Source organism: Henckelia pumila, chromosome 3, assembly GCF_033568475.1.
Source record: "Henckelia pumila isolate YLH828 chromosome 3, ASM3356847v2, whole genome shotgun sequence".
Taxonomy (NCBI): domain Eukaryota; kingdom Viridiplantae; phylum Streptophyta; class Magnoliopsida; order Lamiales; family Gesneriaceae; genus Henckelia; species Henckelia pumila.
The window spans coordinates 62,110,991-62,137,733 of NC_133122.1; the positions used below are offsets into that span (position 1 = coordinate 62,110,991).

The window sequence follows — 26,743 nt, forward strand, 5'->3', positions numbered from 1 at the left end:
TCAACATTCAACATTTAATATTCAATATTCAACATAATATTAATAATAATAATATTTTTCAACACCTATAACTTTTTTAGTATAATTTTTATTACGGTCGTTCAAGGGTGGGTTTGTTTGATTATTATAAAATTCAAAATTTAATATAAAAATTTTAATAATGTTGAATAATTTTCTTAAATATTAAATTTATCATATTATCCATTAGATATATATACTAATATCATAGATGAAGGTCTTATACTAACCGCACCAAAATTTATTTCCATTTAACCCCTGAATTTAACACATATGTATCCTCATTTTTCTCCAACATTATTATCTTATTTTTAATTTATCTTATTTTTCAAATTCCATTATCCGTTTTTATTAAATTATCCAAATACATTTTTACAAATTCTTTTTAATTTTTTAAAACTCACATGTTTTTTTTCTATATTATAATTATAATTTTTTACGTTTTTTTTTTCAATTAATTGAATTGTCGATAAAAAAACACTCAGTTTGACATGATTTTGCGATAGATTTTTCCAAGATTCGTAATATTTAATGGAAATGTAAAAAGTAAAAACATGTGTTTCAAATTAAAATATCTCCCAGGCCAACTCTCCCCGAGTGGCACTCGAAATCCTCGAGTTGTAGATAATGAACTCTCTCACAGCAGCTGCATACTTACCGAAATGTGCGGTGACCCAGTGCCCAAAACCACGCCGTGTTAGCTCCGGAATACTTACTGTAATCTCCGCTCTCAAAACTTCCCCACCCCCTCGTAAGTACCCATTTCCGAATTTACGTTTGTTTGAATCTGGCACAGGTTGTCAGCTCACGTTTATTTCTAATTTTTCTGTTTTGATGTTGAATGAACGTGAAAGAATTTTCTGAAAATGATGTTTTGCGAGCCTTTTTGCGAGAAAGGGAGGTAAGTGGAGATTTTATCGCTAAACTCTCCGATGAACTCTGGCTGAAGAAGGGTTTAACTGTAAATTCGGAGAATGTTTTGGATCTTGGGGGAGTTGACGGTGTTGCGGAGGAGGTACAGACGTAAAGATAGTATTTTTCCTTTTCGTAATTGTTTATTACAGTGATTTTTGTTGTTTTTAAATTGGGGTTTTGAAGTATTTGTGTAGCCTGGTGGAGAAGGAAATGAAAATGGTGGGTTCTTGAAATTGAAGCAAAATAGTGAATGGCTTCTGGGTGGCAGCAACTCCGTGCCACTGAACAAGAAGTTAGTCTACAAGGTTGTAACTGATGCATCTTTTTATTATGAGAAGACTGAAGATGGTCCTTTGAACTTAATTGTTTTATATGATTATGATGATAGGAAGTTCTTGACGACGGCGAGAGACGGAAGAGACTGAATTTCCTAAGTTACGAAGCTGTATGTTGCCTTAAACTCAAGTTATCTTATTGTCTATTGAGCGTCTTCTGATAGATTGTTAATAGTTGAGCTTTAGATTGCCGTGTTGGGAGATGTTACCAACTTACTCAATTGTGATGCATAGTATCAGTTTATTTCTAATTTAAACACAAGTGGAACAATGAAATCCATAGTTATTTGGGGAGGGAGGCATACTAGTCATAGAGCTTGGGTGCTAGGCGCGAAGTGAAGCATACTCTTTTACACCAAGAGATCATATGCTAGAATCTAAGCATCCCAAGAGAATTCCATCACTTATCTTCAAATATATGATTCACCACTTCGAAGATTATAGAAGCCAAAATAAATGACTACTACATCACTTTAAAATTTTTATTTAGCAACACCGCATTTAAGGTAAACTTAAAGGTCACCTTGAGACTTTAAAACATGCTAAAACTGGAATTTCACTTACAAAACCTTCGAATGTGCTTGAAAGATATTAGAGTATTAAATTCATAGCTAGTTCATGAGGTGTCACCACATCTATATTTCCTAAGTTCTCGACAAAAGATTTGATCTTTACGTCATGCTTATGGACTAATGCCTCATCTCGAGGATGAAAACAACTCTCTTGAGGTTGCGAGTTTCAAGAATTGTGTTTGCTCACCAACAATCTTGCTACGGATACTTTTAACACCTACAATTGTTGCTTGGTGAATTGACACAATCTTTTGAGAGACTAGCCTCAAAAGAACTGCTCTCGTCTCGCGTGTGAGAAATGGCATCGGTTTATGAGCATGACGTAAAAATAACATCTCTTATCGAGATATTAGGAAATTTGGATGTTGTGATACTTCATGCAGATTTGATACTTAATATCTTACATGCTCATCTGAAGACTTTGTAACTAACTATGTCGTGGATAAGTTTAATGTCCACTTGCATAACTAGTCAGTGCGCTAAAAAACTACGATAATTTATGAAGGGAAAGTCGAGATTTGAAAAATCAAATACGATGGATAAATGAAATCAAGTCTTAACCAGAATGAAAATGAAAAATGTGATCTTCCTTATTTTTGAAAGTTGGTTATATGATTTGCCCAAAACAGGAAAAGCGAGGAAGGAAACTAGTAATTTTGTCTTAAACTAATGCATCTCTTGTCAAAATTTAAAAGTGACTAGAAGAAGACTTGTTTTTCCAATTTTTTACAAAAAAACGTGAGTTGAAAGAACAAAAATACTAAAAATTTCAAAAAAATAAAAGTAAAAATCTTTAAAAGTAAGCCAACACACAATCAAACAGTTGTCTATTGCCAATTATTTTCTGGTAGATCTAATCAGTTAGTGGACTTGATTTGGCATATTGTGGGGTTGCTGACAGTTGGGTTCAGACTTGAACAAGACCGGTGTGTCTATTCACAACTAAGATCTCTTTTTGTACATCTGTTTTTAATGATTTGATTTTTTTGTTTTTGTACAAATCAGAGATAATCGATTGTCCCAGTAATTTATAGATCAGATAATTTTGAATTTCTACTGGGTACTTGGGAAACTCAACTAGGTTGTAACTTAATGCTCAAACTAACATCCATTGATCAATAAGAAATACTAGATTAAATAGAACACTCGTCACTAGTTTTTCGCTCTGCCCACGAAAGGCAAAATTGTTTATTGATTTTGTAATATGCAGATTTTTTCATGTCTGAATGCAGCTAAAGAGGGAACTGCTGCTTTTGACAGTGGGTATTGGAACTGCATGTACTGGATACTGTCTCGTAGCTTTGTCAGTTCAGGTAAGCTACCCATAGAATCTCTAGATATGTTTTCAGGAATTGAAGATAAAAAAATGAGTCTCCTGGGTTTTAACTCTATTTTAGATGTATTTTAATGATAGTTCTAGTTTTTCTTCTCCTCTCCCATTTATATATGTGTTGCGTAAGCCATTTTTTTGGGTATGGAAGGATATGAAAACCTTAAATATGCTATACTCTGTATTCGTCAGGCTGCTGCAAGCTATGCCGTGGGAGTTTTTTTCAGGTATGATTTATAGTCCTTTCTTTTCACATGAGTAAATCTGAAGTAGCCTGGTAATTTTAATACTGTATTGTGGATGATGACATTCATTCAAGATCTTCACCCTATATTTTTTTTTCCATATATTTAATCTGGCGTACATCAAGTTGGATAATTTAGTTTAGTTAGTGTAACGATTCTCCTTCTGAATTCAAAAAAATTTTGAAGTGCACTGGTGACTCTTTAACCCCATCATATCTCCTTGATGCATGTGGTTACTTTATTCGTGCAGTTGCTTGTATTTCCAGCTACTATGCAAACATGCGGACAACATATCGAGTGATATGGTTCCACAGATTTTCACGAAAAAGAGGACAAAAAGGCACCAGCACTTATGTCTACCATTTATTCATTTTGTTTTTCAAGAATTTATTTTCTCACTTTGCAAGCTAACATTTGTGTCCTGTCAGAATCGGAATAAGAAGCGAGGATTTGCTGGACGCAATCGAAAAATCAGTGAAAGGTGCAAGCATCGCACTTTCATCGCCAAGGCTCGTTTTTCCTGCCGTTATTTATGGTTTGTGGGAACTCTCCCAACATTTTTCCCACAACGTATTTGATTTTCAGGTATTCAAAAGAGTAGCCACTGAATCAAATCTTTGTTACTGATGTTCACTCGGAGTTCTGAAGACTTTGTTCTTGTTTCACAGCTACTGCCAGCTATGGTTGGGCTATTTGCATACAAAGCTGCTGCACTGGTGCAAGTATACAGAGATAACGAAGACCTTCATTTTATCTTTCCTGGTAATCCAGAAGATCCAACGGACTGAATGTGCATTTCTTTTTGTAAGAAACAGCTTATGATAATGCAGAGGATCCGACGAACTGAACATGAACATTCAGGATTTGGAGGTGAAATGTCCATTCTTCTCATTCTTGCAATCTCACTCAAATTCAACTTAACAGTTCCCCTTGTTCGTCATTCATTTCCCTTGAAGTTCACGCGCAGAACCACAAATGGCCGATCAAGTATAGGCTCGGGTCTTTGCCTATAATGGGCATATTCATGGAGTTTGGAGAACCAGGAGGACCCTATCAAGGAATTTGCAAACAAACACTTCTATGTACAGTAGTTTAGAAGTTCCTTATTCGCCTATTCGAGAATGCTTCAATTATTCTCTCAAAAATTTTCCCTTGCGTCGTACTGCAAATCGTCGAGTCCTTCATACCCGTTGAAATTTCTTGAATCACCTACTCGTCCAAAGGGTGGAGATCATAGGAGCTATGAGCTCGAATGTAACTAACACATTTGTGTTGAGAATGGATTCTGAATAATGAATATATACATATACATTTATATGCTGACGCACATACACACACAGAGACTTGCATATGTGTGTGGATGTTGAATTGATTGGGATTCGGATAAATGAGTTTGATTCTATTAGGAATTGTTACATACATAATTAATGCATATTTAAGACACCATTTGCGAAAGAAAGCAATAATAGGTTCTTAATGGTTTCAAGGTTCTAATGTTTTGTAATGTGCCGCAAATTACTTTCATTAAATGCATTAGGGGATAAATATGAAATATTTTAAATATAATGTTTATTCATTAGGTATCTTTATTGTGTACTGCAGTAGTTAGTACTAGCCCATGAAAGATTTTCCCAATGTTTTCCAAACAAATCAATTATCAAACGGATTGCTAGATGAAATCGAATTTGGGTCGATATTCTAGCTCAACTCAAATGGTCCCAACTTCCAATCTAAGAGCATTTATTAACGTTCATTTAGAGAAAAAAACAACTCAATTATTGTAGTTTATAATAATTTTTTTTAAAAAAAATGAAATCCAACCAAATAATAAATAAAGCGTGCTTTCATGAAATAAAATTATGAATTTCAGTTAATGCTTATAGTTCACCTACATCAAAATCTTTCTAATTACCTTATAAAAATTCCCTTCTCCTCAGTTAAAAAAAAAAAAAAAAATTACAAATTCCCATTTTTTTTTTTTAGATTTTATTAGTAATTGTGATGCATATATTTTATTTATTATTCTTAATTACTGATTAAAGATCAATCATAATTTATTTTTATTTATATATTATAATTATAATTATAATATAATAAGTAGAATTACAGAGGCAGATTATCTTATTCTTCCTCTGAATCGAAGCTCTCAGCTACTTCCAATGGCGAAACTACAGAAATCTCAGCCGGCGGCGTTGGTGGACCCGGTGTACTCCTCCGTGATCACGTTGCTCATCATAGTCATGGCGTGTGTGGAGCTATGCGACGCCGTCACGGTGGTCGACGTCTACCGCCTCGTGCAATACGATCTCGGAGGAGTGCCGTTTGGATCCCGCCTCGCCGCTCTCAACCACCATGCCGGCTCCTCCCTCTTCTCCTCCTCTGAAGTCGCCGATCTCTCCCGCACGGTCCTCATTCTTCCCGTCCGTGAATTGAATCTCACTCTCATTAGAGGTCTTTGGATTTACTTCTTTCAGTTGATTTTACTATTTTTCTTAATCAGATAGAAGGTTTACGGCGCATTAACCCTTTTTTTGTGCGCGTTTGATGATTCTTTTGGGAGTTTAGTGCTTGGAGTATTAGTAGACACAGTAGTTCGTTTAGGATTGCTTGAGCTGAATTTAATTATTTAATAATTTATCAGATATAGCTGTTCAGAGTAATATCTTAATCTGGGTTGCAACTTGCAAGTATGTTTTCTACACATTTACAGTGGTCTGGAAGGATGTGAGTATCTGTTTGCCTTTCCTACACACAGAAAAATTGTAACTTAGGGAGCTGAGCCAAGCAATGCCCGTTATGAACTTGAAATCATTGAAGGAAGTTCAAAAGTCAATCTCTAAAATCTTGAAGTCTAGATATGATTTTTGCTATCTATTTATTTTTAGCTCTTGCCACCTTAGTCTAATTTGGATACATTTCAATGGTTTCCTCGTTATGATAATAAAGGGGCTGATAATTCATTGGAAATCTTATTGCAGAATACATTGGACAAAGGAAGCCATTAGGTGGTCTTTTGCTTTTACTTCCACCAGTTTTTAGTCCTCAAAACCTAGACAGCGGGGGTGGTGCCGGTCATGATTCTGAAAAAGGCTTCGTGAAGGAAGTTCTTACTGAACTAGAACGCGTGCTTATACATGCAAATATCCCTGTGAGTAAAAAAGAACTCTATTTTGTTCATAAAGTTCCGCCTTCTCTTTCCTTCCTTTCTTTTTTTAATTTTTTTATAGGGTGTCTTTCTCTTTACTTCTTTGGTTTTGTTTGATTAAAATCAAAATTCTTTATCTGCTTGATATATTTCAGTTGGAAAAACCAGAAACAAAGTTACATTCATGGACTCAAAATACTTTTTTCTGAAACTATAGGGGCCAGGGTATTTCTGATGTCTACATTTGGACTAAATTCCTACCTTATTGGTATTCAAATGAATCTAATAAATTTACACAACTCTAATCATTTACGTTGTACTTCTCGATGCTGCTTGGCAGCTGAACCTCTTGTTTGCTATCTGATGGTATTATCAAATGTTTCAGTATCCAGTGTATTTTGGATTTGAGGATGAGTATGTTAATGCTGTGCTAGCTGATGTGAAGAAGAATGATGCTACTGGTCAGCTGGCTACTGCCACAACAGGAGGGTTAGTTGAAAAACTCAAAGCATTATTCCGAGAAATTATCTAAACATAAAATCACTTTAGCCAAGTATGTCCACAAACAATGTGGTTATTGGGGAGGGATAGTATTCTTTTATACTCAAGCATGTTTCTATGGATAGTGCTCAAGGTTTTATACCCATGCTTGTGTTATATTCTGAGTTTTTATCTCTTATCCATGTATTATATATCCTTACGGATTCGTTTTAAATCGATCAGAATGATCTAAAATAATTTTTTAAATGATCTACAACTTGTAATTTAAGAGTTGCCTGGGCCTTTCCGTAAATTTTTAGATGTCATAAAAGATTGCATAAAATATCCACTAAATAGAAATATATGTAAAGCGTCTGGACATTTGGATCTATAGTTTTCTATCCTTGGTTTTCGTACAGCTCTTTCAGCTGTTGTAAAAGCATTCCTTTATCAGTGCCATGCATTAACACTAGATCTTTCAAGTTCCAAACAGCAATCTTCAAACTGGTACTTCTCCAGTTACGCTTTGTGGCCTCAGGGTTCCATGGTGCAGCAATAGTAAATCTTCAATCTCAGTTTCTACCTTTTTATTAATTTTTGTAAAGCTACAAGGACTTCTATTACTATTCCCGGATATTGATAGTTGCCATCCTGTGCCATCTCCTTGTTAATTGGTAAACAAATTTTGAGACTCCGGCGCTGCTATTGCTAGCCATTTGTTTAATAATATTGGGTTTTTGTCCCTTCGCTTTGTAGCTTTGTCAATACCATTTGTTTTATAAATTTTGAATTTTTTGGATGGCGATTGCAACCTCTTTCATGGTTTTTGAGGCTTCATATGTTGGCATCACATTAACATAGCAATGCTCCTGATCATGTGGAACTTTTTTTATGTTACTTGTGTCTTTTAAAACTAATATGGGTTGTCAAAGTCAATAATGAAATAACCTAGTCATAATGGAAATCTGATTTGAAATGTCAGGTACAAACTTCTGGTCGCTGCAGCAGAACCCAAGAAAGTTGCCTCTCCCACAATCACAAATATTCAGGTCTAGTTGTAGGCCTGTACCTTTTATATTATATCGAGTGCCTGCATCCGATGTGATTAAATTTGCTGTATGCTGCATTCTGTTGTTTCAATTCCTCAATGTGGTGCCAATGATCTGTTGATTGACGTAGCACCGCACATCCAAAACGAGGAGGGTTCATGGGTTCAGCCCTCAATCCTCCTACTCCCATGTCAATATAAGTTCCTTAATGTGGGCGATTTATCACAGCATTAGTTCCACTGATATTCAAACCGTGTAAATAAAATTATTTCAATCGTTTGGATTTTGTGGTATGTCAGGGATGGCTACCAGGCTTGAGAGCTGACGGCGATTCCAATCAACTTCCAACTATTGCTGTAGTGGCATCATATGACACATTTGGAGCTGCTCCAGTTAATTATTTCTTACTGAACGCTTACCTTTCTTTTCTTTTTCATTTATTTTGTATAGTCTATGGCCTTATGCCATCTCAATGCTTACAGGCATTATCCGTTGGAAGTGATAGCAATGGAAGTGGAATTGTGGCACTTCTAGAAATAGCTAGGTTATTTTCAGCTTTGTATAAAAATCCTAAGACAAGAGGAAGGTATAATTTACTCTTTGCACTGACATCTGGAGGACCTTATAACTACAATGGAACTCAAAAGGTGCCTTTTCTTCACAAAAAGGCTTACTATCCTTCACACTCGTATGCAGCGTGTTTTGCCAAATTTTGATTTGACACCTATCTTTTATAGTGGCTACGGAGTTTGGACCAAAGGTTGCGTGAAACTATTGACTATGCTATTTGCTTGAATAGCCTTGGTTCATCTAACAATGAGTTATGGATTCATGTCTCCAAGCCTCCCGAGAATGCATACATAAAACAAATTTTTGAGGTAATCCTGATTAGTTTTTGTGAAGTAGAAACACGGCGACTGACAGGCATCTATCTCTATTCAACCGTGCTTCAGTCTTACTAGTGTAATTTTACAGGGTTTTTCCAGCGTGTCTGGAGAATTGGGGCTAAAAGTTGGTCTGAAGCACAAGAAGATTAACATATCTAATCCTCGAGTAAGTATCTTGTTCGTTTTTGCATAGCTGGACTACAATTGGCAATCTCTGGATTAAGTATACTTTTGACAGCAAATTTATCTGTCTAGAAAAATTGTGTTTAAGTGAACTAATGGTGGTTTCTTCAGAAATAGGATAAGTGTATGTAGTGAGTTCGGGTATCTTGATGGATATTTGTTGAGTCCCAGAAGTTGTGTATTGCGTGAAACATGTCTTATTCTCAAACCATTGTCTTATGTGTTAAATTTTATTAATTTCTATATTTTTCACTTTTTCTGGATCAACTTTCAGATTTTTTCCCTAAGGCTTAAGCTGTGATGTATTCCAGATTGCATGGGAGCATGAGCAATTTTCAAGGCTGAGAGTGACAGCAGCAACAGTGTCTGCTCTTTCTGTCGCACCTGATTTTCTGGAAAGTGCTGGAGGTTTGTCAGACAACAGGTTGTAACTGTGGGAGGTTTATCGTGTTCTTCACGTTCCTTTCTTTTCTCTTGCTGCGAGTTATATTCCTTCACCCTGATCTCCCCTGCAGCCATTTTGTTGATGAAGCTTCAATAAGCCAAAGTGTCAAATTAGTTGCTGAAAGTCTTGCTGTAAGATTATGTTATGTCTAGATATGATTAAAAACGATTCTCAATTTCCTAATAGTGGTTCTTTCTTGTAAGCAGAGGCATATTTATGGCCAGGATGGGAAAAGGACTGATATATTTGCAGATGACAGCAGTTTATCTGTTAACCCTTATTATATCCATTCTTGGTTAGATTTTTTGTCAACAACACCTCGAGTGGCCCCATTTCTTGCAAAGAGCGATCCTCTCATCATGGCTCTAAAAAAGGTTGTTTATGCTAAACTTTTGTGTTGCCATTTATCCTTGGGACATTATATTTTAGTATAGTTATGTTCGATCTTGCTTTGAATATTTATCTCAGTTTTTGATACGGTTGACATAATTTTAAAGTTTACAATTGGAAAATCCAAATCAAACCTGATTTGACTGAACAGGAATAACATTCTTTGCAACACAGATGGCATATAAGGTTCATGTTTTATTGTGTGTATGGTGAACAATGGGTAGTTTAAACCTTTATTGTAGTTGGATCCTTTTTAGTTGAATTTTCTTGCTATTTTATACTTCATGGATATCTAGAAATCTATATCCGATACATTGCAACTTTTCTCATGCTGTTTGCTGCAACTTTTGCTATTGTTAGGAATTAGAAGACCACACCGTCGAAGTGAATATACAACAGGAAATATTTGATGGGTTGCTCACCTTTTATGATTCAACCTCTGCGAGGTTACACATCTATCAGGTAATAATCAAACTAAATCTCTTTTGTCTACTCTCGCCAATCCGGAAAATGCGCACGGATGGTATACATAACAACCACGACAATTTGACAAGAACAATTGCAGCTTCTACATTGAGTTTACTCTTTCCTTCATTTACTATATGCGGTTTTGAAGATCCTCTCTACCTAATTTGATCGTTTAATGGAGAATTATTTGAAACTTATTATTCTTCTAAGAGATCTTGGGACTAATTAGTCTTGCACCATTACCACAAACTTAACATCACCACAAACTAATCATTACATGGTCATTCTTGGCAAAGAGTCTGATTATCGCGCTATATGACAGTTATGACTAGAAGCCGTTCTCTCCATCTGTGAGCATGACTCTGAATGGAACATGTAGTAAAGCAAAGACAAAATAATTTTCCGAAGTAGCAGTTTTAGAATATACTTGGATTGTCTCCAGTGAACGAACCCACAATTATTGTTTCTTATTGCAGGTTGCAAGTGTGACATTTGACTTGCTTTTGCTGCTGGTTCTTGGATCATATTTGATTACACTTTTCAGTTTTCTGGTCATCACAACAAGGGTACGAGTTCTTGAACAAATCCTTCTTTTCTCCTTCCCTTTGATCTATTCATTCTACTGTAAAACCGATAGGGACCCCTTGTAATTTTGGAGAATGAAAATAAGTTTACCTTTCTGCAGATAGACTCGTACCACAAAACCCTGACATATATTCAATCTCTCTGGTTTCATATTTTTGAACAGGGTCTTGACGATCTTATCAGTCTATTTCGTCGTCCCACTTCCCGGAAAGTGAAAACTGCTTAATTAAGCGGTGGCCGCGTTCCTTCTGCATCACATTTCAGTTAAGTCTCTGCAGACTGCTTTTTGTAGCTTAAATTAACTTAGATTACGGATAAGATTTGCCTACGTTCATTTTTTCACTGAGGCCTTATGTATGGCCTCTTTTCTTCTCTGGTTCTCAATTGTATGTTTCGTAGGTGTTACAAAAAAGTTTTGTTCAGACTTAATTTTTTTTCTGATGTTATTGCCCAGAAAATTGAGTTTTGACCTGAGTTTTTCATCATGAAACCAAATTGTAACATGATAGCATTAAATGCTACAGTTGGATTTATCGAGTTGACATATATTAGGTTCAATACATATGCTTTACTTTTTGAAAGAATGAATTAATTCCCAGAAATACATATGCACGTTTACTTTTTGAAAGAATGAATTAATTCCCAGATTGTTCTTGTCAATATTTAACTATGGCCTGGGACTTGCAACTCATGGTTTTATCTCACAACAAAACTCTATGTTCCATTACACTCATTGCACATGATACCAATGTGTATGATGTAACTCGCAAGTCGTAATAAGCATTCAATTCGATTGATTAACTTCAGGTGCCATCATTTCCTCGCGTTTGGATGAAATCATGTGCCTCATCATGTACACTTTGCTCTCAACAAAATACGTACACAAATTATAAAAAAAAATATTAGGCTGCTGCTGCTTTTAATAGTTTGCCCATGACATTGAGAGCATAGGTGTAGCATAACATTGAAACACCAATTGGAACGGATGATTGTGTATCATCCATCAATTATAATTTTGATTAAGATCTCACACTGACAATTAAAACAAAATTTAATTTTATCTTTAATTTGATAAAGCTCCTCGAAAACTTGATGATAATCGGAAATTTCAGTTGACATTATTCACTATTTTAGAACTGACGGATATTTATGCTTATACTGATTTCATACAACACATTGATTTGAGCTTTGAAGTTTGAACGGAATGAAAAAAATGTGTTTGGAGCATATCATAGACAAATATTTCGATTTCTATACAAACCACAAAATTTCAGGGCAAACTACTACGATCTTGACTTAAAACATAAACGATAACGCAAAATGATCGGTATCGAATATTTTCCAGTTTCCACCTCGATTGTACAGGCCGTCTAGAAGAGGGTGACATTTATTATACTAATCAAAATCACCAATAAGGGATGAACAAAATTTCAACTGTTGCTCAAACTCAACGAGGAACTCTTATCGATCTGTGGTTTGTTTTCTATTGAATGGGGAGAAAAAACCTTTTCATGGAAAAAAAAAATGATGGAAGAAGCTACGAAGGAGGATTTATAAGCATACGAATGCTGGTTTAACAGAAACATGGTACACACAAACGTACAAATAAATACTCTTCTTAGGGTCGTAATTTCCATCCGCGCTGAGCGAGGGCTTTATGAACCTGATTGGCGGCGTCTGCAGTATCGTTTAGAGGAGGATAACTCCAGCTTTCAGATATCTGAGATCAAGAAAATGGTAAGATAATGTGCAAATAAAACTCAACACCCAACCAAGATAACACATACTAAGGAAGAGATTTTTTGAATGAAATTATTTTTGCCTCGCCAAATGGTTAAAATCCCATTTGAATCATGGTGGAACCGAAATATGAACGATGGAGGAATGTGCAAATTATACAAAAGTTGCACTTATCCAAAGGAAGAAAAGGTTAAACATCAGACATAATGCGGTAGGCACTTACATCTTCAAGACCTGTAAATGGTCGAACCATGCCTCTATCTCTTAGCTTCTTATGGAATTCCACAAACTTCCAGGTACAACGTTCAGCTCCAATAACATAAACAGGCTTTCTGCAATGTAACAATTCATATTTTTCAGAATCCATGTTTCCAAGAGTCTAAACAACAGCTATCAATCATTACCCAGTGCTGCAGGCTTCACTCAACATACTAACTGAATCAGCAGTGACTATGAAAGCATCGGCCCAAGCGAGATGTCCCATGTGCGGATTTGGATCTGATATTGACAATATTAACAAGTCCTCAAATAGAGTCATGGGTTAATACAGCATGATTTCTGAATATCAAGTACCTTCACCATCCCAAATGTATACTTTTGGATTGGTTCCGAGTTCTTTCTGAATAATTTTAGAAACCTGCGAACCAGAGAGCCAGTAAATAATTAAAAGAATGGCATGGAATTTAGGGAAAAAAAGAATAAGAATCTGAAACTATAAGCATTAGCTGAACTAGAATGCAAACTTGAAACTACACAATCTAACATGCCTTTACAGGTGTACGCCTAGTGAATGATATTCTCACACTTCCACAGCTCGTTAGAACATTATGCAAAGAAGCAATAAGCTGCTTCGCAAGGTCTGTGCTATATCTGCAGTATCCTATCAACAGATACAGTCATAAGAAAAAGAATAATTAAAATGCTTCCTCAAATGTGAAAAAATAAAGTTTTCAAGAAATCAGAAGGCATAGAAACAACTTAAAAGAAAGGAAGCGAGTTTATATATTGCGAAAGAAATGCTTAAGAAATTCAAGTCAAATAATACTGTAACTCCATTAGAAGCGAGGAATCAGTTACAAGGTTTAGAAACAGAAAAAAACAGATGACGATGATATGAACCCAGACAAAACATTGAATGCAGTCAAACTCACAATGAGGTGCACTGTTTGCGTCCAACCTAAGATTAAGTGAACAAGACAGAGAGAGATAATGCTCACAGGTTCAACTGTAGCATAGATTTTCGATGATATGCTAGGTGAACCTCATAATTCACACATCATCCATAAAGTGGGAAAAAAAATTCATGATACTTCAAAATGGGGATATAGTAACTGTAGTTACTAAGAGGCATCAGGGGAAGCAAGAATACAAGGCCCAATCCATCAGACTCCAGGTTTTGCGCTAGGACCAGAAATTACTCATGAGATTGTAAAAAGTCTCAATTTAAATTTTTCACAGGGCTAAAAAGAAGTTATTGATGTCATATAACAGAGAATTGTCCAAAGTTTAATTGCAGTATTCAAAAAATTAATAAACATGAAGAAGGCTCGTCACCAGACTAAGAACGAGAGATTACTTGTAGGCCCTCCAATGTTGACTACTACCAAAGGCTTTGGTAAAAGCGCAAACTCATCCTGCCAGGATTTAGCTGAATTACGAAGTGCAGCAAAATCTATTTGATGAAGTGCCCCGACAGTGAGGATCTGAGCAATTTAACAAAGAGAAATCATTGTAAAAGTGAGGATTCAGCAACCACTGCTCAGTAGTTAAGAAGACTGTGCAAGTAAAGAAAAGGAAACATACAACATGCCCATCAGGAGCTTCATTTGGTGTTATCCATTTCCTTAGAAACCGAGGAACCTGATTCTGTGCGGAAGGCGTCAAAGGGTAATAATCGTGCTGTGGCGTGATGACCATATCAAACCTATCCAAATGGGATCTTGGATGCTGAATCTGCAAGTCGAGGGCAAAATAATTATTTCTCAGATAAAATATTATTTACTGGCATCTGCTTACATACAAAACATATGCATTACAAATAAAATATGTTTGCACTTTAATACAAGGAACTCTTTAAAACTCAGTCACAGAACATAATCAGGGTTAAAGTATGAGTGCTACAAACTAAATTGTTACTAATTAGCATTATATGAAGTTTAAATGTCATCGAGGTACATAATGCTTTGGATTCATGAGACATCAAAAGAAGGTGATTGCAGATACCAAGGTGGCATCAGGAAAATCACCAAAAAACTCCTCATGGAACCATTTTATTAATACCATTCCAGCAATGTATTAGAATATTCTTTAATGGCTCACAAATAAGAAGAATGAGATCGAATATTTTTGCATGTAGTTTGCAAATATAAGGTCAGAGTGCAAACCTGCACAACAAACACATTTTCAGATGCTAATCTTTTTATAGAACTTGCAATCGAGATGGTGTCTCTGCCAGATGCAACCACGAGGAGTGGGCCATCCCTGAAAAGAATCAATAAATTGTCTATTATCCATCAAAATGATCAAGCCATGCACACATATTACACTCTCATTGCTATAACATAGATAAGTTTCAAAGAACGTTGTGACTCCTCTTTGCATTCAACTTAAAAAATGTAGGACTGACTCAGAATGAAATGGCTAAAAATAATTGAGGCTCATTTTATATTGTGAAATTGAATTAGGAAATTTCTAAGATTTATTTTTTTTTGTTCCGCCTTCAAGAACATTTAACCAAACTATACTTTAAATTTTGAGTTGAATAGAATACTTGGCTATGTCAAAGAATACTTGAAAGCCAAAGGAAAAGAAGCATCTGAAGAGGTTTTATCATATAATGGTAGCAAACACTTTGATTCCAATGTACTAACCAACCTAGCAAGTGGAAGGATATTTCTGAGATATTTATTTGAAATTTCAAATAATTTTCTGGTCAAATGGCTACCACTCTTTGAGACCTTTGCATCAAAAGGCATTGCATTTACTTAGTTCCATAAAGTGATTTCACTCTTTCAAGAATTTGGAGTGGAGCTCAAAAAACTAGGAAATAGCATTAAACAGCAAATGCAGATAAGTTATCAATCATAAGAATTTTTAGTGCTTCAAGATCTTCCTATGCTTTTGACCTATATTTCAAACATTTATAAATTATAACGACGGTGACAATTCCTCACTACAGTTTTAGTCATTCAAGAATGAAGGCTTTGCAAACGGTTTCAGGAAGACAAAACCCTCACGTGATCATTCATCTCTATCCGCGGAAAAGCTTTCATAAATGCAGTAGCATCTTCTAGAATAAATTTCGTCAGTCTTAACTTATAGGAAAACCTATGTTTGCATCATCGCTATAAGCTGAAAACTACCCTCTCCATAACCTAATAATCATGGTATCTTTGAAGATGTTTGTTTGGCTTTAGCCGCTTATTTTCAACAACTATCAAAATTAACTCCCTTTCACTGTCACACGTATAACCCACTACCAAAATTTGAAAATTTTGTACAATCTTGAAATAATGGGTTGCATATTATTCATTCTAAAGTTAAAAGAAACCTGAGTCACCTGAAATCTAGAAAATAGGAGAGTTTTGTAATTAACTTACAAAAAAACCATAGCGAGAAAGAAGCAGTTCTGAACTTAAAACTGACTAATTGAACAAACTAATCAGTAATCAGGAGTTTAAGTAGCATGAATTATGCCAGCGTATGTAAAGTGATAACATAAGAAACTTACTTCTCAAAAGTTTCCTTAGCCATTCTCACAATATTCTTTACATCAGCCTCCAACACCGATGACAAGCCTATGCCACCACCATTTGTTGTAGAGGAATGTGCTATTTTCTTTCCCCTTCTAGCAATCAAAATTTGTGATAATCCATATATCTGGGAAATAATGTAATACAACTTCTTGTGAAAGGAAACCGGAAGCCAGTGTAAAAAGTCATTGATTCCTCCAGTTGGTCTCGTAACCCTCTGACAACACACACAAGCAGATAGATGTCACACAATAAAATCCTAAAATTTTTCCACATATAGGGAATAATGATTTCTGCTATGTCAATGAATGATTTCAGTTCAATTCAGAATTGTCAAGCAGTAGCGTTTATGAAAGTTCAAACATAATATATCCATGACAAAAGAAATTACAACGAACAACTGGCTCTCAAAATTGAATCAGCAAGAATCATAAAAAAAAATCCCACTGACAAGGAATATCAGAGGCATCATACATCACAGATTGGACAAAAAACAAAAAATTGGAGCTTTACATAGAGAGTTTGCCTATCAGACAAGCCGAGTGCCCGAACCAATCCGATGCTCTGATTTTCGCTAGCGGGGAAACCGTTTCCGATCACAACCGCACGGCGGATAACTCCATAAACTCCGCCTTCGAATATATCGGGCACTCCTCCCATTGATTGCGGGCTACCAGGTGGCTCCGGAAGCCGTATCGGCTTCATCTTCGCAAAACAAACGTGTCCAATAAATCAACGAGTTTGTGTGTCTATAAATAAATTCTCGTTTTACAGTTGATGAATCGAATCAAAACCCTAGATAGAGGTTACAAAACGGAAACATACACCTTTGCTGGCAAGTTCGCGGTATTAGCTTGTTTGCCACTTCAACTTCTCCTCTCCTCCTTTCTTCAAAAAAAAAAAAGAAGTGACATTATTCTGAGTTACGCCCTCGTACTTTTAATAATGTTATTTTACCCCTTCTAACTATATTTAATTAATATTTGCAACCTCTTCTGATTAGGGGTGGGTAGGTACGGTATACCGTACCGAAATCGGATACAGTATACCGTATCAAAAAAATCGGTATAAAATTTTTTCATATCGATACCGTACCGTATATCGAATATACCGAATTTTCGGGTATACCAAACTTTCGGTATGGCAAAAATCTATATCGTGTATCGATACCGAATTCAAAAAAAATTCGATATACCGAAAAATTGTCGGTATACCAAAAAAAATTCGGTATACCGGCAAAAAAGTCGGTATACCAAAAATTTTCATATATATATTTTTTAAAAAAATTAATTTTTGGTATTTCGGTATACCGATATATCGAAAAAAAAAATTACCATACCGATACCGAATATTTCGATAATTTTTTCGGTACGATTTTTCGGTATTTCGGTATTTCTTCCCACCCTTCTAACTATATTTAAGTAATGTTTACAATCTCTAAAAATAATTGATTATGAAGATTCTTGTCTAAAAATAAGAATTCCCATAATCAATTATTTTTAAAGGTTACAAACATTACCTTAGATAGTTTTTGGAAGAGCTTGCACTTCTCAATTTTTTCTTAATAAAATTTTGAAATTTTGTAAAGAAAAAACTAAAAAAATATTTTTTAAAATCTAATACCTTATTTTGTGCCTATCGAAACGACCATTTGGCCCGTTCATGACTACATACACTATTTTCGTCGTTCGGCGAATTCTGTACCTCATAGTATTGCTGCTTTTTCTTCTTCATCTCATTCATCCTTTGTCTAGATGAATGACGAGTTTTCGTCTTGGTTGGTTAAACTTGTAATAAACGATTTATACTAATAATATTACAATTTTTGCCTCAAAAAATAATATGAAATTATGTTGAAATCTATTTATTTTCAAAATTTGCATATTATTATTACTTTAAAAAAACAAGTACCATAGACGTGCATAGGTTCGAGATTTGAAAATTTGAAAACATTAAGATGCATATTACTCAAGATTTGAAAATATAAAAAGTAAAATTCTTGTTATGCATACAAGTTGGATTTGAACCTAAGATTTGAAAACATAAAGATGCATATAAGTCGGATAAATTTTTGTTATTTTTTAAAATTTGTGGTATTAGAATAATTTTTTAGGTTCAGAGATGATTTGGTTGTAGATCGCCGTTTCATGAATTAAGTTAAATGAATCGTATGTTTTTATAATAATAAAACACAAAACACACATGTACGTTTTATATATTTGATGTATTGTTTAGCATTCGGAAAAAGGAAAAAAAAACTGAATTTGATAGTAATGTTACAGATTTCGTTTTGTCAATTCGAGATGATGAATCTGAACACATCATTAATAGTTATAAAGCTATCTTTTACCCACATATCATTATTGAAGGATACATCCTTCAAAAGGACCAACTCAAAACACCTTTTTGCCCAAGTTGTACAGAGAACGCTGCCTCACAAATATACCCGTTCTCTACAAGAAAACCGTCATTATCGAGACCATCGACAAATCGAATCAATTAATATTTCAAAGGCCTCTATTAGTTGTATGAATTTAGGTATCAGAGATCACAAGGGTCATTTATATTCAGACCAACAAGATATGTGCCATATGAATTGCTAATAGTGAATCTGGGTAAGGATGCAGGATGAGGTTGCAGACAGAATCCATCAAATTGGGAGCGGTGAAACTTAAGGCATAATGAGATATGCACGAATAAATTATGGAAGGGCCACTGCTTCAGAGATATGAGGAACACAGGTCGCGTGGAGCTCAAACATTATGATCAAGGCCAGAGGCACACCTTGTCGGAGTAAGCATATCAAGACATAATATTTGAGCATCTAAATATGAAATCTTTTTGGTCAAAACATCGTATTATAAACTATTGTAATAATAAGCAAATTATCCATCATTCTCAAAGCAGAAATTAATGATTACTATTGCATTGCAAATTGCAATTTCCTATATTTACAGTGGTTAATGAGAGCATTTAGAGCATCAAGCCATATGCTTTTGCCCAAGGAGCACATTTCATGGGAGGATTGGGCTCAAACAGGACAGAGCAAGAGCCGAACACAGCTGGATATGCGCATGTTTGCAGTCTTATAAATTAACCATTCATCCCACCAGAAAAAAAAAAAAAAAAAACAGAAAGTAACATAATTTAGATTGATCTGATGGCAACACTTCAAAATCCTTCGCCACAACTCATTTAATAATCCTAACAAAGTCTCAATGATTTGACGAGAACTAAATCATAGCTCATCAATTCGATAACGTTTGGATCCAATTCTTCTGGTTTTTATGATTTTTCGATGGAACAGTATTACTGCATTTATGTTCCCAAAAAGAGCCATCAGCACATTTTTGTCATTTTAAAACATCCACCACCATTGGGATTTAGGTAACGTAATCTCAGTAACAGAAAAAGAAAAATAACGTCAGAAAAAAAAATCCACCGCTTTCTGCCCATGGTTGAAAGAAGAGCATAAGGAACTTTTTCCAAATTATTTTTCTTTTATCTACAAGGTCAGTGCAACCAAGCAGCAAGTCATTAGCCAAATAATAGCATAATGCATTAGAGGAAGTGCGTTTTAACTAGGCAATGCCATGGATTCATGTTAAACAGTCAATTAATCAACAAAATTGACATTCCACTGGGAAAATAACAAGGTAATCTAAGTTCATCATATGCTAAATTTATCTAACGCAACTAAAATTTGACAAAACAAACAATTCACAGATAACAGTATTCCATCTCAATTCTCAATGCTGATTAATATATACATAACATACAATTTTATTTTAAATCAAGAAACAAGATAAGGAAAAAAAAAATGAATCTTCCACCCACAACTTCGAAACAAAACTCAGATGATAAGCAAATAATGGCAACCTAAGTTTCAAACGAATAGAATATATTTACAATATCCCCAGTATCTATACAAAGAACATCAAATCATCCACATCAAATACCTTACACAATAACTAAAGCAACAATAAGAACAGATATGAAACAATCAATCGCTGAAACCAGTCTTTCGCCAAACGGCATTGCGCACCTGCCTGAGATCCCTTCCTTTCAATGTCCTACCAGCTCCCTCCATCACCGAGCATGCCAAAAGAGGCGAATGCCGCGCCGCCACCACCTCATGCGGCGGCAATATCACCCCGTTCCCCTCCTCCTCCTCCTCCTCTTCCAGCAAGACACCGTCAAATTCCATCGCCTTCTTTCGCAAAGCCTCGGGAATCACCGGCACATTAACCGGTGCCGATTGGTGGTACAAACGCATCCTTTCCGCCTGAGAAGGCAGAGGAGGAGGCCGCTTCGGTATCATTATCCGAGACGAGAACGAGGTGGAAGGGGAAGTAGAAGAGGACGAGGATAGCGAAACCGTAGTGGACGCCTTGTGGTTGAACACGGGCCTGGAACTGGATCCTGATCGGGCTTTGGAGCTATCATTCAGGGCAGCTAAGATGCCATGATTCTTCTGTCCCTGATTCTTCGCGTTGACGGTGGGGTCGAGGATCGAGGGGGAAGAACTACCGGAAGGGGAGCTGAAAATATCGTGCTCGGAGAGTTCTAGCGGAGGCGTGGAGGCGGATGATTGAGGTAGAAATGTTCCCAAGAACCTATCGGCAGAGGGAGGGCTACGGCGGTGGTTGAGGGAACGGGTGGCGGCGCCGCCGAGTAGTTCCATAGGAGAAGAGTTCGTGTGGAAAGTGATGGGGGAATCAACAAATATTAACTAATCCCCCGCCTTACTGGAACCTAACTAATCAGTCGGTCACCCGGTCAAATACGTGTCCACAATTGACTGGATCCGCGCCTCACGCGGTCCAGTTTTCTTAATAATGTGGTTTACATATTTATTCTCATTAGATCACAAATCAATATTTTTATAATTGAATCGGTGATCGAATCGGTTTATTTTAAAAAAACGGTTCAATCGATCGAACCATTTTAACCAAATGATCGGACCGAAAAATCGTTTATATAATATAATATAATATTTTAAATTTTTAAAACCTAAAAGATGTATATAAATAGAAAAATATATAAATTTATCATAGTTTGAAAACTAAATAACTATATTCAAAATATTAAAAAAAAATTTAGTTATATTTTTTTAAAATTTAATTAATTAATTAAAAAAATTTAATATCACTAAAATAATAATTTTCATGAAGTACAAATTCCAAATTATGTTGTATATATATTAAAATATTAAATTAAGTTTTTAAAATTAAAAATATATTTTTTCAAAAAAAATTAAAAAAAATCGAAAAACTGGTTGAACTGGTTTTTGACCGGTTTTGGGCCGGTTTTTTGACCAGTTCGAAGCCGGTTCGACCGGTTCTTGACCGATTTTGACCAATTCTGATCGTAAAAGCGGTTTTTAGGAGCAACCGGACCGGATCAGTGATCGGTTCCCGGTCGAACCGGTTGAACCGGTCGGTCCGATCCGGTTTTGAAAACATGGTAAATGAAGTCAAATGAAATGGTTCATGAGCTATTCGAAATTATATTAGATAATGAAATATTGTTATTCGTGTGTCAGCTCTTAAATGAAAAATTATAATTTTGATATTTGATTCATATATTTTACATTTTTTTACTAATCATAAGTGTATAAAAATTGATTAAATTTAATTATTAAAATATAATATTTTTGTCAAAATTATAAACCAACCAAACTAGTCAAATATTCAAGACTTTAGTTCGGTTCGATTGGATTACATTCTTATTTTGTGGCACGTGTTTCGTAAATAAATAAATAAAGGATAAAATATTTTTAAAAAAAACAAAAACATTAATTTTTAAAGTGATATGGTACATGGTCCTGTAAAGGTAAAGGAGACAGAGGTAGTATAAATAGAACATTAGAACATTACCAACTTTGAACAAAATGTGTTATTTGATCAATTCCTTCCAACAAGGAAAGACCATTTATTCGTTACAAAGTTTATACTTCCACATACCCAATATTCTTAAAATCATTAAAAAAGAACATACAAATTTGATCATCCCTTTAGGCCAGCTTTAATTTTCTTAATAGTGGCGACATCAGTCTTGAAAGACAGAGCCAAAACACTGTCATTAATGGTGGAATTGAAGAGGGTATTGGGCAACGAAACAGTGCCCGGATTTGCGCTCCCGAACGCAGAAAGAGCCATAGCGGGATTCTTGGAATCAGCATTATACTGGAAATGCACCAGCCCTTTGGGGAACACAAATATGTCACCTGTTTGCAAAGTTTGACAGTAGAGTTTATTTTTTGTGTCCACAAATCCAACCTCCAATGAACCCTGGAGCACGAACAGGAGCTCCGCGGACCGGGGATGCGTGTGAACTGGGTTGACCGAGTTGCTCGGGTATACTAAAGCAGCATAGGAGACACTCTGACCATTCAAGGCAGGAAGTTGTTCCATGTTAGCTTTTATGACTTTGAAGGATGGAGGGATCGGGTCGTAAACGAGGGATCGAAGACCGGTGAATGTGAAGAAGTTTCCATCGACTTGGTTATAGTTTGGTGGTAGGATGAAGTCAGTGAGGATATCAGGGTCTCCTGCCTTTGCTGTTTGGGATATCGTAAGTGCGACGAGCGCTAGGAAGATCATTTTCTTGCCCAAAGACATCTTTTTTTCCTCACTTCTTTGGAGAAGTTGGGATGCTTTATGCTTGAATTATGGTGGTTTTGAATCCCAACGAAGAATGGGACTTTATATACACTGCGAGTTTACAATGTTACAGAGAAATGGGATCGTGCTCTCCGCTGGTTGACAGCATGAATTTGAGACTACAAAGTGGATATATACGCATTAATTCCTTGTTAGGCGTTTCTTGATTTCTGAAAGCATATGCTTTTTTGTTCTGTTTTATTTTATATGTCTTGTTAACCCAAAACAAACGGCAAATGACAAGTTTTATGGCATCTTTAAAAGACTGCATAATCCAACCAAATTCTAATGAGTATATATATAGGCCTTATATTATATTACTTTGTCCAAAATCTATCGATTTTGATAATTATTACCTTCTCTGTCCTCGGGGGTAATCTCAAGACTAAACGTGCCAAAAAGGCAAACATATTGTTAGAATTGGGAAAAATTGCAAATTTAGTCTTGTATGTTTGTCAATTTGCGATTTTGGTCCTCTATATTTTCACATTTCAGTTTTAGTCCGGTATGTTTTGATTTTTGGCAATTTCGGTCCTTTTTATTGAAAAATGCTTACGTGACACTGTACACATCAGCATTGAATTGGTGCCACGTCAGAGGCACGTCGGAAAAAGAACTAAAATTGCCAAAAAAATAAAGATAGCGGACTAAAACTGAAATCTAAAAATATAAAGGACTATAATCGCAAAATGACAAACATAAATGACAAAAAATCAATTTTTCCTTAGAATTGCCATGGACCATATATATATATGTAACAAATGCATATTCTCTCCTTTTTATATGGTTTGGAATGAGTGAAAAATTGTGGCCTACCAATCGACAGCCAACATATTTTACAAGAGATATATATATGTTCTTTGTATGTATTTTATAAAAAAAATGTTTTTGTTTGATGAAAACGCTTTTGTTTCGGAAGAATAATTTATATCTAATTACACCATTTTTGTATTTAAAAATAACTTTTATGTTTTATTTTAACAAAAAACTCCTAATTTATTTTTAAAATATGCACCAATCCTTTAGGAAACACACACGTCACCTGTTTGCAAAGTTTGAGTGTAGAGCTTATTTTTTGAATTCAAGAAGTAAGCTTGTGGTTAATGGTTATGGTATATCTCTGAATCTGATGGCTCTAACTAGAATCATTTCATGTCATTAGATTTTATTACAATAATTCAGCATTGAAAATATTGAAATAAGATACACAAACTTTCTTTGATTAGATATGTAACAGAATCATGATGTACAGAAGCACAATTTACTCGCATTCTTGTTTTATGTATACCGAATCCCGGTCACACATGAATCAAATTTGGTTCAAATCTTGTACGATTGAAAACAAAAAAAACAGTGAAACAACATTAGTGAGAAACCATAGAGAGTTGAACTTTAGGTTAAAAAAAACATGAACTTTTCTTTTGTTACGAGTTGCATTCGCACATGGAAATGTCAAAATCTTGGTCAAATATTTTAGTTGGAAAACGCTTTTGTGGTGTTGCAGAACCGTCTAATCTCTCCTTTTTTTCCAGTGAGAACTTGGACTGCCCCTAGCTTGATCATGGCTTCGCTAAATCTTGTGGAGAAGTCGGATCCCTTAGCAATGGCGGTAACGGTTGGCTTTGACAGCGGATCAAGAGCTAGTTCTTGATCAATCTGCAGGATCCCTCGGTTCGAAACTATTTGTTGATAGTAGGAATTATCCACGGTCAATGAACTCGTAGAGTTCTGATCAAGGTTCGCGGTGTTGTCGACGCTTGAGTTTTGAGGGCATGTCGCGATTAACGTGGCACGTAGCGTAGGATCCATGTTTGGGTCAGGTTTTCCAGTGTTCTGGAAATTGTAGAGACGATCTTGAAAGAGCGAACAATGAGCAACACCGACGGTGTGACCACCTACACGTGAAACATGTATGGATCGATCAGTATATATAAGGCCATTGAGGTTAGAAATTTAGATGATAGTAATTAATAAGTACCGTAAGACACCGTTTTTTTCACCGTATTACTAATATATATATGTATAAGTCATCACATCCCATCCCACGTTCTTCTCATCATATTATTTATCTATATATTAACTATTTATTTTACATAATCAAATCATTAATTATTTATCTCACATCAATCAAATCATTAGATTCAAATTACTATATTACCCTTTATAAATAATATAAATTTTATTTTATTTATTATTAAAAGAACGAAATAGTCATTTAATATTTTTATATAAAATTTAATCAATCAAATCAAATAAAACATAATCTATCAATCAAATTCAATATTATAACTATCATTTTTTATTTATTTTTATTAAATTATACTACTTATCTATATATTACTTATACCGTACCTCAAACCAAACGGTGCCTAAGTCTATATATATTACCTAGGAGATAAACCATGTCGGTTGGATTAAGGCCCTTCTTGCCAAAAGCTTTGATTGAATCCGAGACAGATATTGAAGGAGCTGGTAGATTCACATTCTTAGCAAGAGAGACGGTCCCGTCTCGCCTTCCCGTCCACACCGTATATCGCCCTCCGCCTCCCTATATGATCATATATTATATAATGCAACCTACGGTCAGTCACTTGCATGCATGTTAATGATTTATGCCTAGCTAGTTTATGATCGATAGTTCATGAAGTATATGTCAGTCTGATTGAGATTATGATAGTGTTTGGGAAACCGCAGAGAAGTAATTCTTATAAGCTCGCCAAACACTATCTAATTAATTACCAGTGAAACTGCATCTCTTGTGGCCATGATAATGATATCAGCACATGAAACGAATCCAGGGCAGATGGCTTCCACGGCGGCTTTGGCGGCGGCGATAATCTCATAACCTCGTACGCTTAGATTAGGCACTGCGGTTTTCTCAGTGTTGGGGCCGTCCAGTAGAAGTGATGCATCACAACCCTAAAAAACAAAAAATAAAAATACAGTTTTAATTAATTCAATGGAGGAAATTTAAAATATAACATTTAATTTGTTTGACAAAGATGTACATATAAACTCATGATTAAAATAAAATAATTAATAATTTGTTACACACTATGTACATGTGTGTGCATGTGTGATTTGAATTATCTTACGTTGACAAAGCAATCGTGAAACTGCATGCGGAGGAGAGCGGCGGTAATGGTGGGATCCTTGGCGTAAAATGAAGCGATGACACCGCCTACAACCGCCTCCACGTCGGAGGAGCCACATTTCCCATTGTAGAAACCCACCTGAAGTGGTGGTGCGCCACCCTCGCACCACCCACTCAAGGCGGCGCAGACAACAACTACTAATGCTAACGCGAATTTTTCCATTACCCTCGACGACGAGATTATTAATTCTTGAATTGTGTTTAACCTTCTTTTGATCAATATTCTTTGGTGGATTAGTTAGATTTGAATTTACCATTTCTTGGGAATTTATACGAATGGGAATGTGCACTTGGGTGAGTTTGTTACTTGTTTGCACGATGGAGTCTCTATTTTGATTACAACGTGCATCCATCTAATTTATAGCACTATTATACAATCTTTGTT

General features: G+C 35.5%; 6 protein-coding genes across 9 annotated transcripts; 2 read left to right on the top strand and 4 right to left on the bottom strand.

The window, feature by feature from the left end:
* Positions 1–600: 600 nt before the first annotated feature.
* On the top strand, positions 601–4,730 carry LOC140889439 (uncharacterized). 3 transcript variants are annotated; one of them, XR_012152141.1, is made up of 10 exons: positions 601–769; positions 873–1,033; positions 1,128–1,238; positions 1,322–1,378; positions 3,073–3,153; positions 3,363–3,397; positions 3,666–3,755; positions 3,844–4,000; positions 4,084–4,285; positions 4,372–4,730. XR_012152141.1 is itself a non-coding variant. In XM_073297155.1 (9 exons), the coding sequence occupies exons 1-9, from the start codon at positions 646–648 to the stop codon at positions 4,201–4,203; spliced, it is 936 nt and encodes a 311-aa protein (XP_073153256.1). In that variant the 5' UTR covers positions 601–645; the 3' UTR covers positions 4,204–4,730. The 3 variants fall into 3 exon arrangements, 1 of the variants encoding a protein (XP_073153256.1); XR_012152142.1 differs by having other exon boundaries at positions 4,383–4,730; XM_073297155.1 differs by having other exon boundaries at positions 4,084–4,730.
* A 784-nt stretch (positions 4,731–5,514) lies between these two features.
* LOC140887893 (uncharacterized) lies at positions 5,515–11,516 on the top strand. The gene is made up of 14 exons (XM_073295479.1): positions 5,515–5,866; positions 6,394–6,563; positions 6,946–7,049; positions 8,023–8,089; positions 8,389–8,481; positions 8,572–8,736; positions 8,827–8,967; positions 9,065–9,142; positions 9,471–9,583; positions 9,675–9,735; positions 9,811–9,978; positions 10,355–10,456; positions 10,939–11,028; positions 11,211–11,516. The coding sequence occupies exons 1-14, from the start codon at positions 5,575–5,577 to the stop codon at positions 11,271–11,273; spliced, it is 1,707 nt and encodes a 568-aa protein (XP_073151580.1). The 5' UTR covers positions 5,515–5,574; the 3' UTR covers positions 11,274–11,516.
* Positions 11,517–12,279: 763 nt separating this feature from the next.
* Positions 12,280–17,421, bottom strand: LOC140890689 (mitochondrial fission protein ELM1). 2 transcript variants are annotated; one of them, XM_073298668.1, is made up of 11 exons: positions 17,365–17,421; positions 17,053–17,244; positions 16,518–16,756; positions 15,172–15,268; positions 14,591–14,740; positions 14,364–14,490; positions 13,555–13,667; positions 13,361–13,424; positions 13,192–13,285; positions 13,011–13,119; positions 12,280–12,767 (listed from the first exon to the last, which is right to left on the bottom strand). In XM_073298668.1, exons 2-11 carry the CDS (start codon positions 17,242–17,244, stop codon positions 12,666–12,668), a joined length of 1,287 nt encoding a protein of 428 aa, XP_073154769.1. In that variant the 5' UTR covers positions 17,365–17,421; the 3' UTR covers positions 12,280–12,665. The 2 variants fall into 2 exon arrangements, with proteins under 2 accessions (XP_073154769.1, XP_073154768.1); XM_073298667.1 differs by having other exon boundaries at positions 17,053–17,417.
* A 2,979-nt stretch (positions 17,422–20,400) lies between these two features.
* Positions 20,401–21,266, bottom strand: LOC140892383 (uncharacterized). The gene has a single exon (XM_073301244.1). The coding sequence runs from the start codon at positions 21,221–21,223 to the stop codon at positions 20,543–20,545; it is 681 nt and encodes a 226-aa protein (XP_073157345.1). The 5' UTR covers positions 21,224–21,266; the 3' UTR covers positions 20,401–20,542.
* Positions 21,267–22,547: 1,281 nt separating this feature from the next.
* LOC140893248 (putative germin-like protein 9-2) lies at positions 22,548–23,180 on the bottom strand. The gene has a single exon (XM_073302315.1). The coding sequence runs from the start codon at positions 23,160–23,162 to the stop codon at positions 22,548–22,550; it is 615 nt and encodes a 204-aa protein (XP_073158416.1). The 5' UTR covers positions 23,163–23,180.
* A 1,497-nt stretch (positions 23,181–24,677) lies between these two features.
* LOC140888857 (peroxidase 60-like) lies at positions 24,678–26,521 on the bottom strand. The gene is made up of 4 exons (XM_073296561.1): positions 26,300–26,521; positions 25,944–26,123; positions 25,593–25,752; positions 24,678–25,099 (listed from the first exon to the last, which is right to left on the bottom strand). The coding sequence occupies exons 1-4, from the start codon at positions 26,519–26,521 to the stop codon at positions 24,678–24,680; spliced, it is 984 nt and encodes a 327-aa protein (XP_073152662.1).
* Between the last annotated feature and the right edge of the window lie 222 nt (positions 26,522–26,743).

Bases quoted from the DNA above. Each gene is read 5' to 3' on its own strand.
- LOC140889439 (XM_073297155.1), top strand. From the start codon at position 646: ATGAACTCTCTCACAGCAGCTGCATACTTACCGAAATGTGCGGTGACC. The intron at 3,398-3,665 runs GTATGATTTATA...TTATTCGTGCAG, and splicing joins GCCGTGGGAGTTTTTTTCAG to TTGCTTGTATTTCCAGCTAC. The intron at 4,001-4,083 runs GTATTCAAAAGA...CTTGTTTCACAG, and splicing joins ACAACGTATTTGATTTTCAG to CTACTGCCAGCTATGGTTGG.
- LOC140887893 (XM_073295479.1), top strand. From the start codon at position 5,575: ATGGCGAAACTACAGAAATCTCAGCCGGCGGCGTTGGTGGACCCGGTG. The intron at 8,482-8,571 runs GTTAATTATTTC...CAATGCTTACAG, and splicing joins ACACATTTGGAGCTGCTCCA to GCATTATCCGTTGGAAGTGA. The intron at 8,737-8,826 runs GTGCCTTTTCTT...TATCTTTTATAG, and splicing joins ACTACAATGGAACTCAAAAG to TGGCTACGGAGTTTGGACCA.
- LOC140890689 (XM_073298668.1), bottom strand. From the start codon at position 17,244: ATGAAGCCGATACGGCTTCCGGAGCCACCTGGTAGCCCGCAATCAATG. The intron at 16,757-17,052 runs GTAAAGCTCCAA...GTGTGTTGTCAG, and splicing joins CTGATAGGCAAACTCTCTAT to AGGGTTACGAGACCAACTGG. The intron at 13,120-13,191 runs GTAATGATTGAT...GTTACATTGCAG, and splicing joins AGTGAAGCCTGCAGCACTGG to AAAGCCTGTTTATGTTATTG.
- LOC140892383 (XM_073301244.1), bottom strand. From the start codon at position 21,223: ATGGAACTACTCGGCGGCGCCGCCACCCGTTCCCTCAACCACCGCCGT.
- LOC140893248 (XM_073302315.1), bottom strand. From the start codon at position 23,162: ATGTCTTTGGGCAAGAAAATGATCTTCCTAGCGCTCGTCGCACTTACG.
- LOC140888857 (XM_073296561.1), bottom strand. From the start codon at position 26,521: ATGGAAAAATTCGCGTTAGCATTAGTAGTTGTTGTCTGCGCCGCCTTG. The intron at 26,124-26,299 runs GTAAGATAATTC...TTTGTTTTTTAG, and splicing joins TTCACGATTGCTTTGTCAAC to GGTTGTGATGCATCACTTCT. The intron at 25,753-25,943 runs GTAATTAATTAG...ATGATCATATAG, and splicing joins CAAGAGATGCAGTTTCACTG to GGAGGCGGAGGGCGATATAC.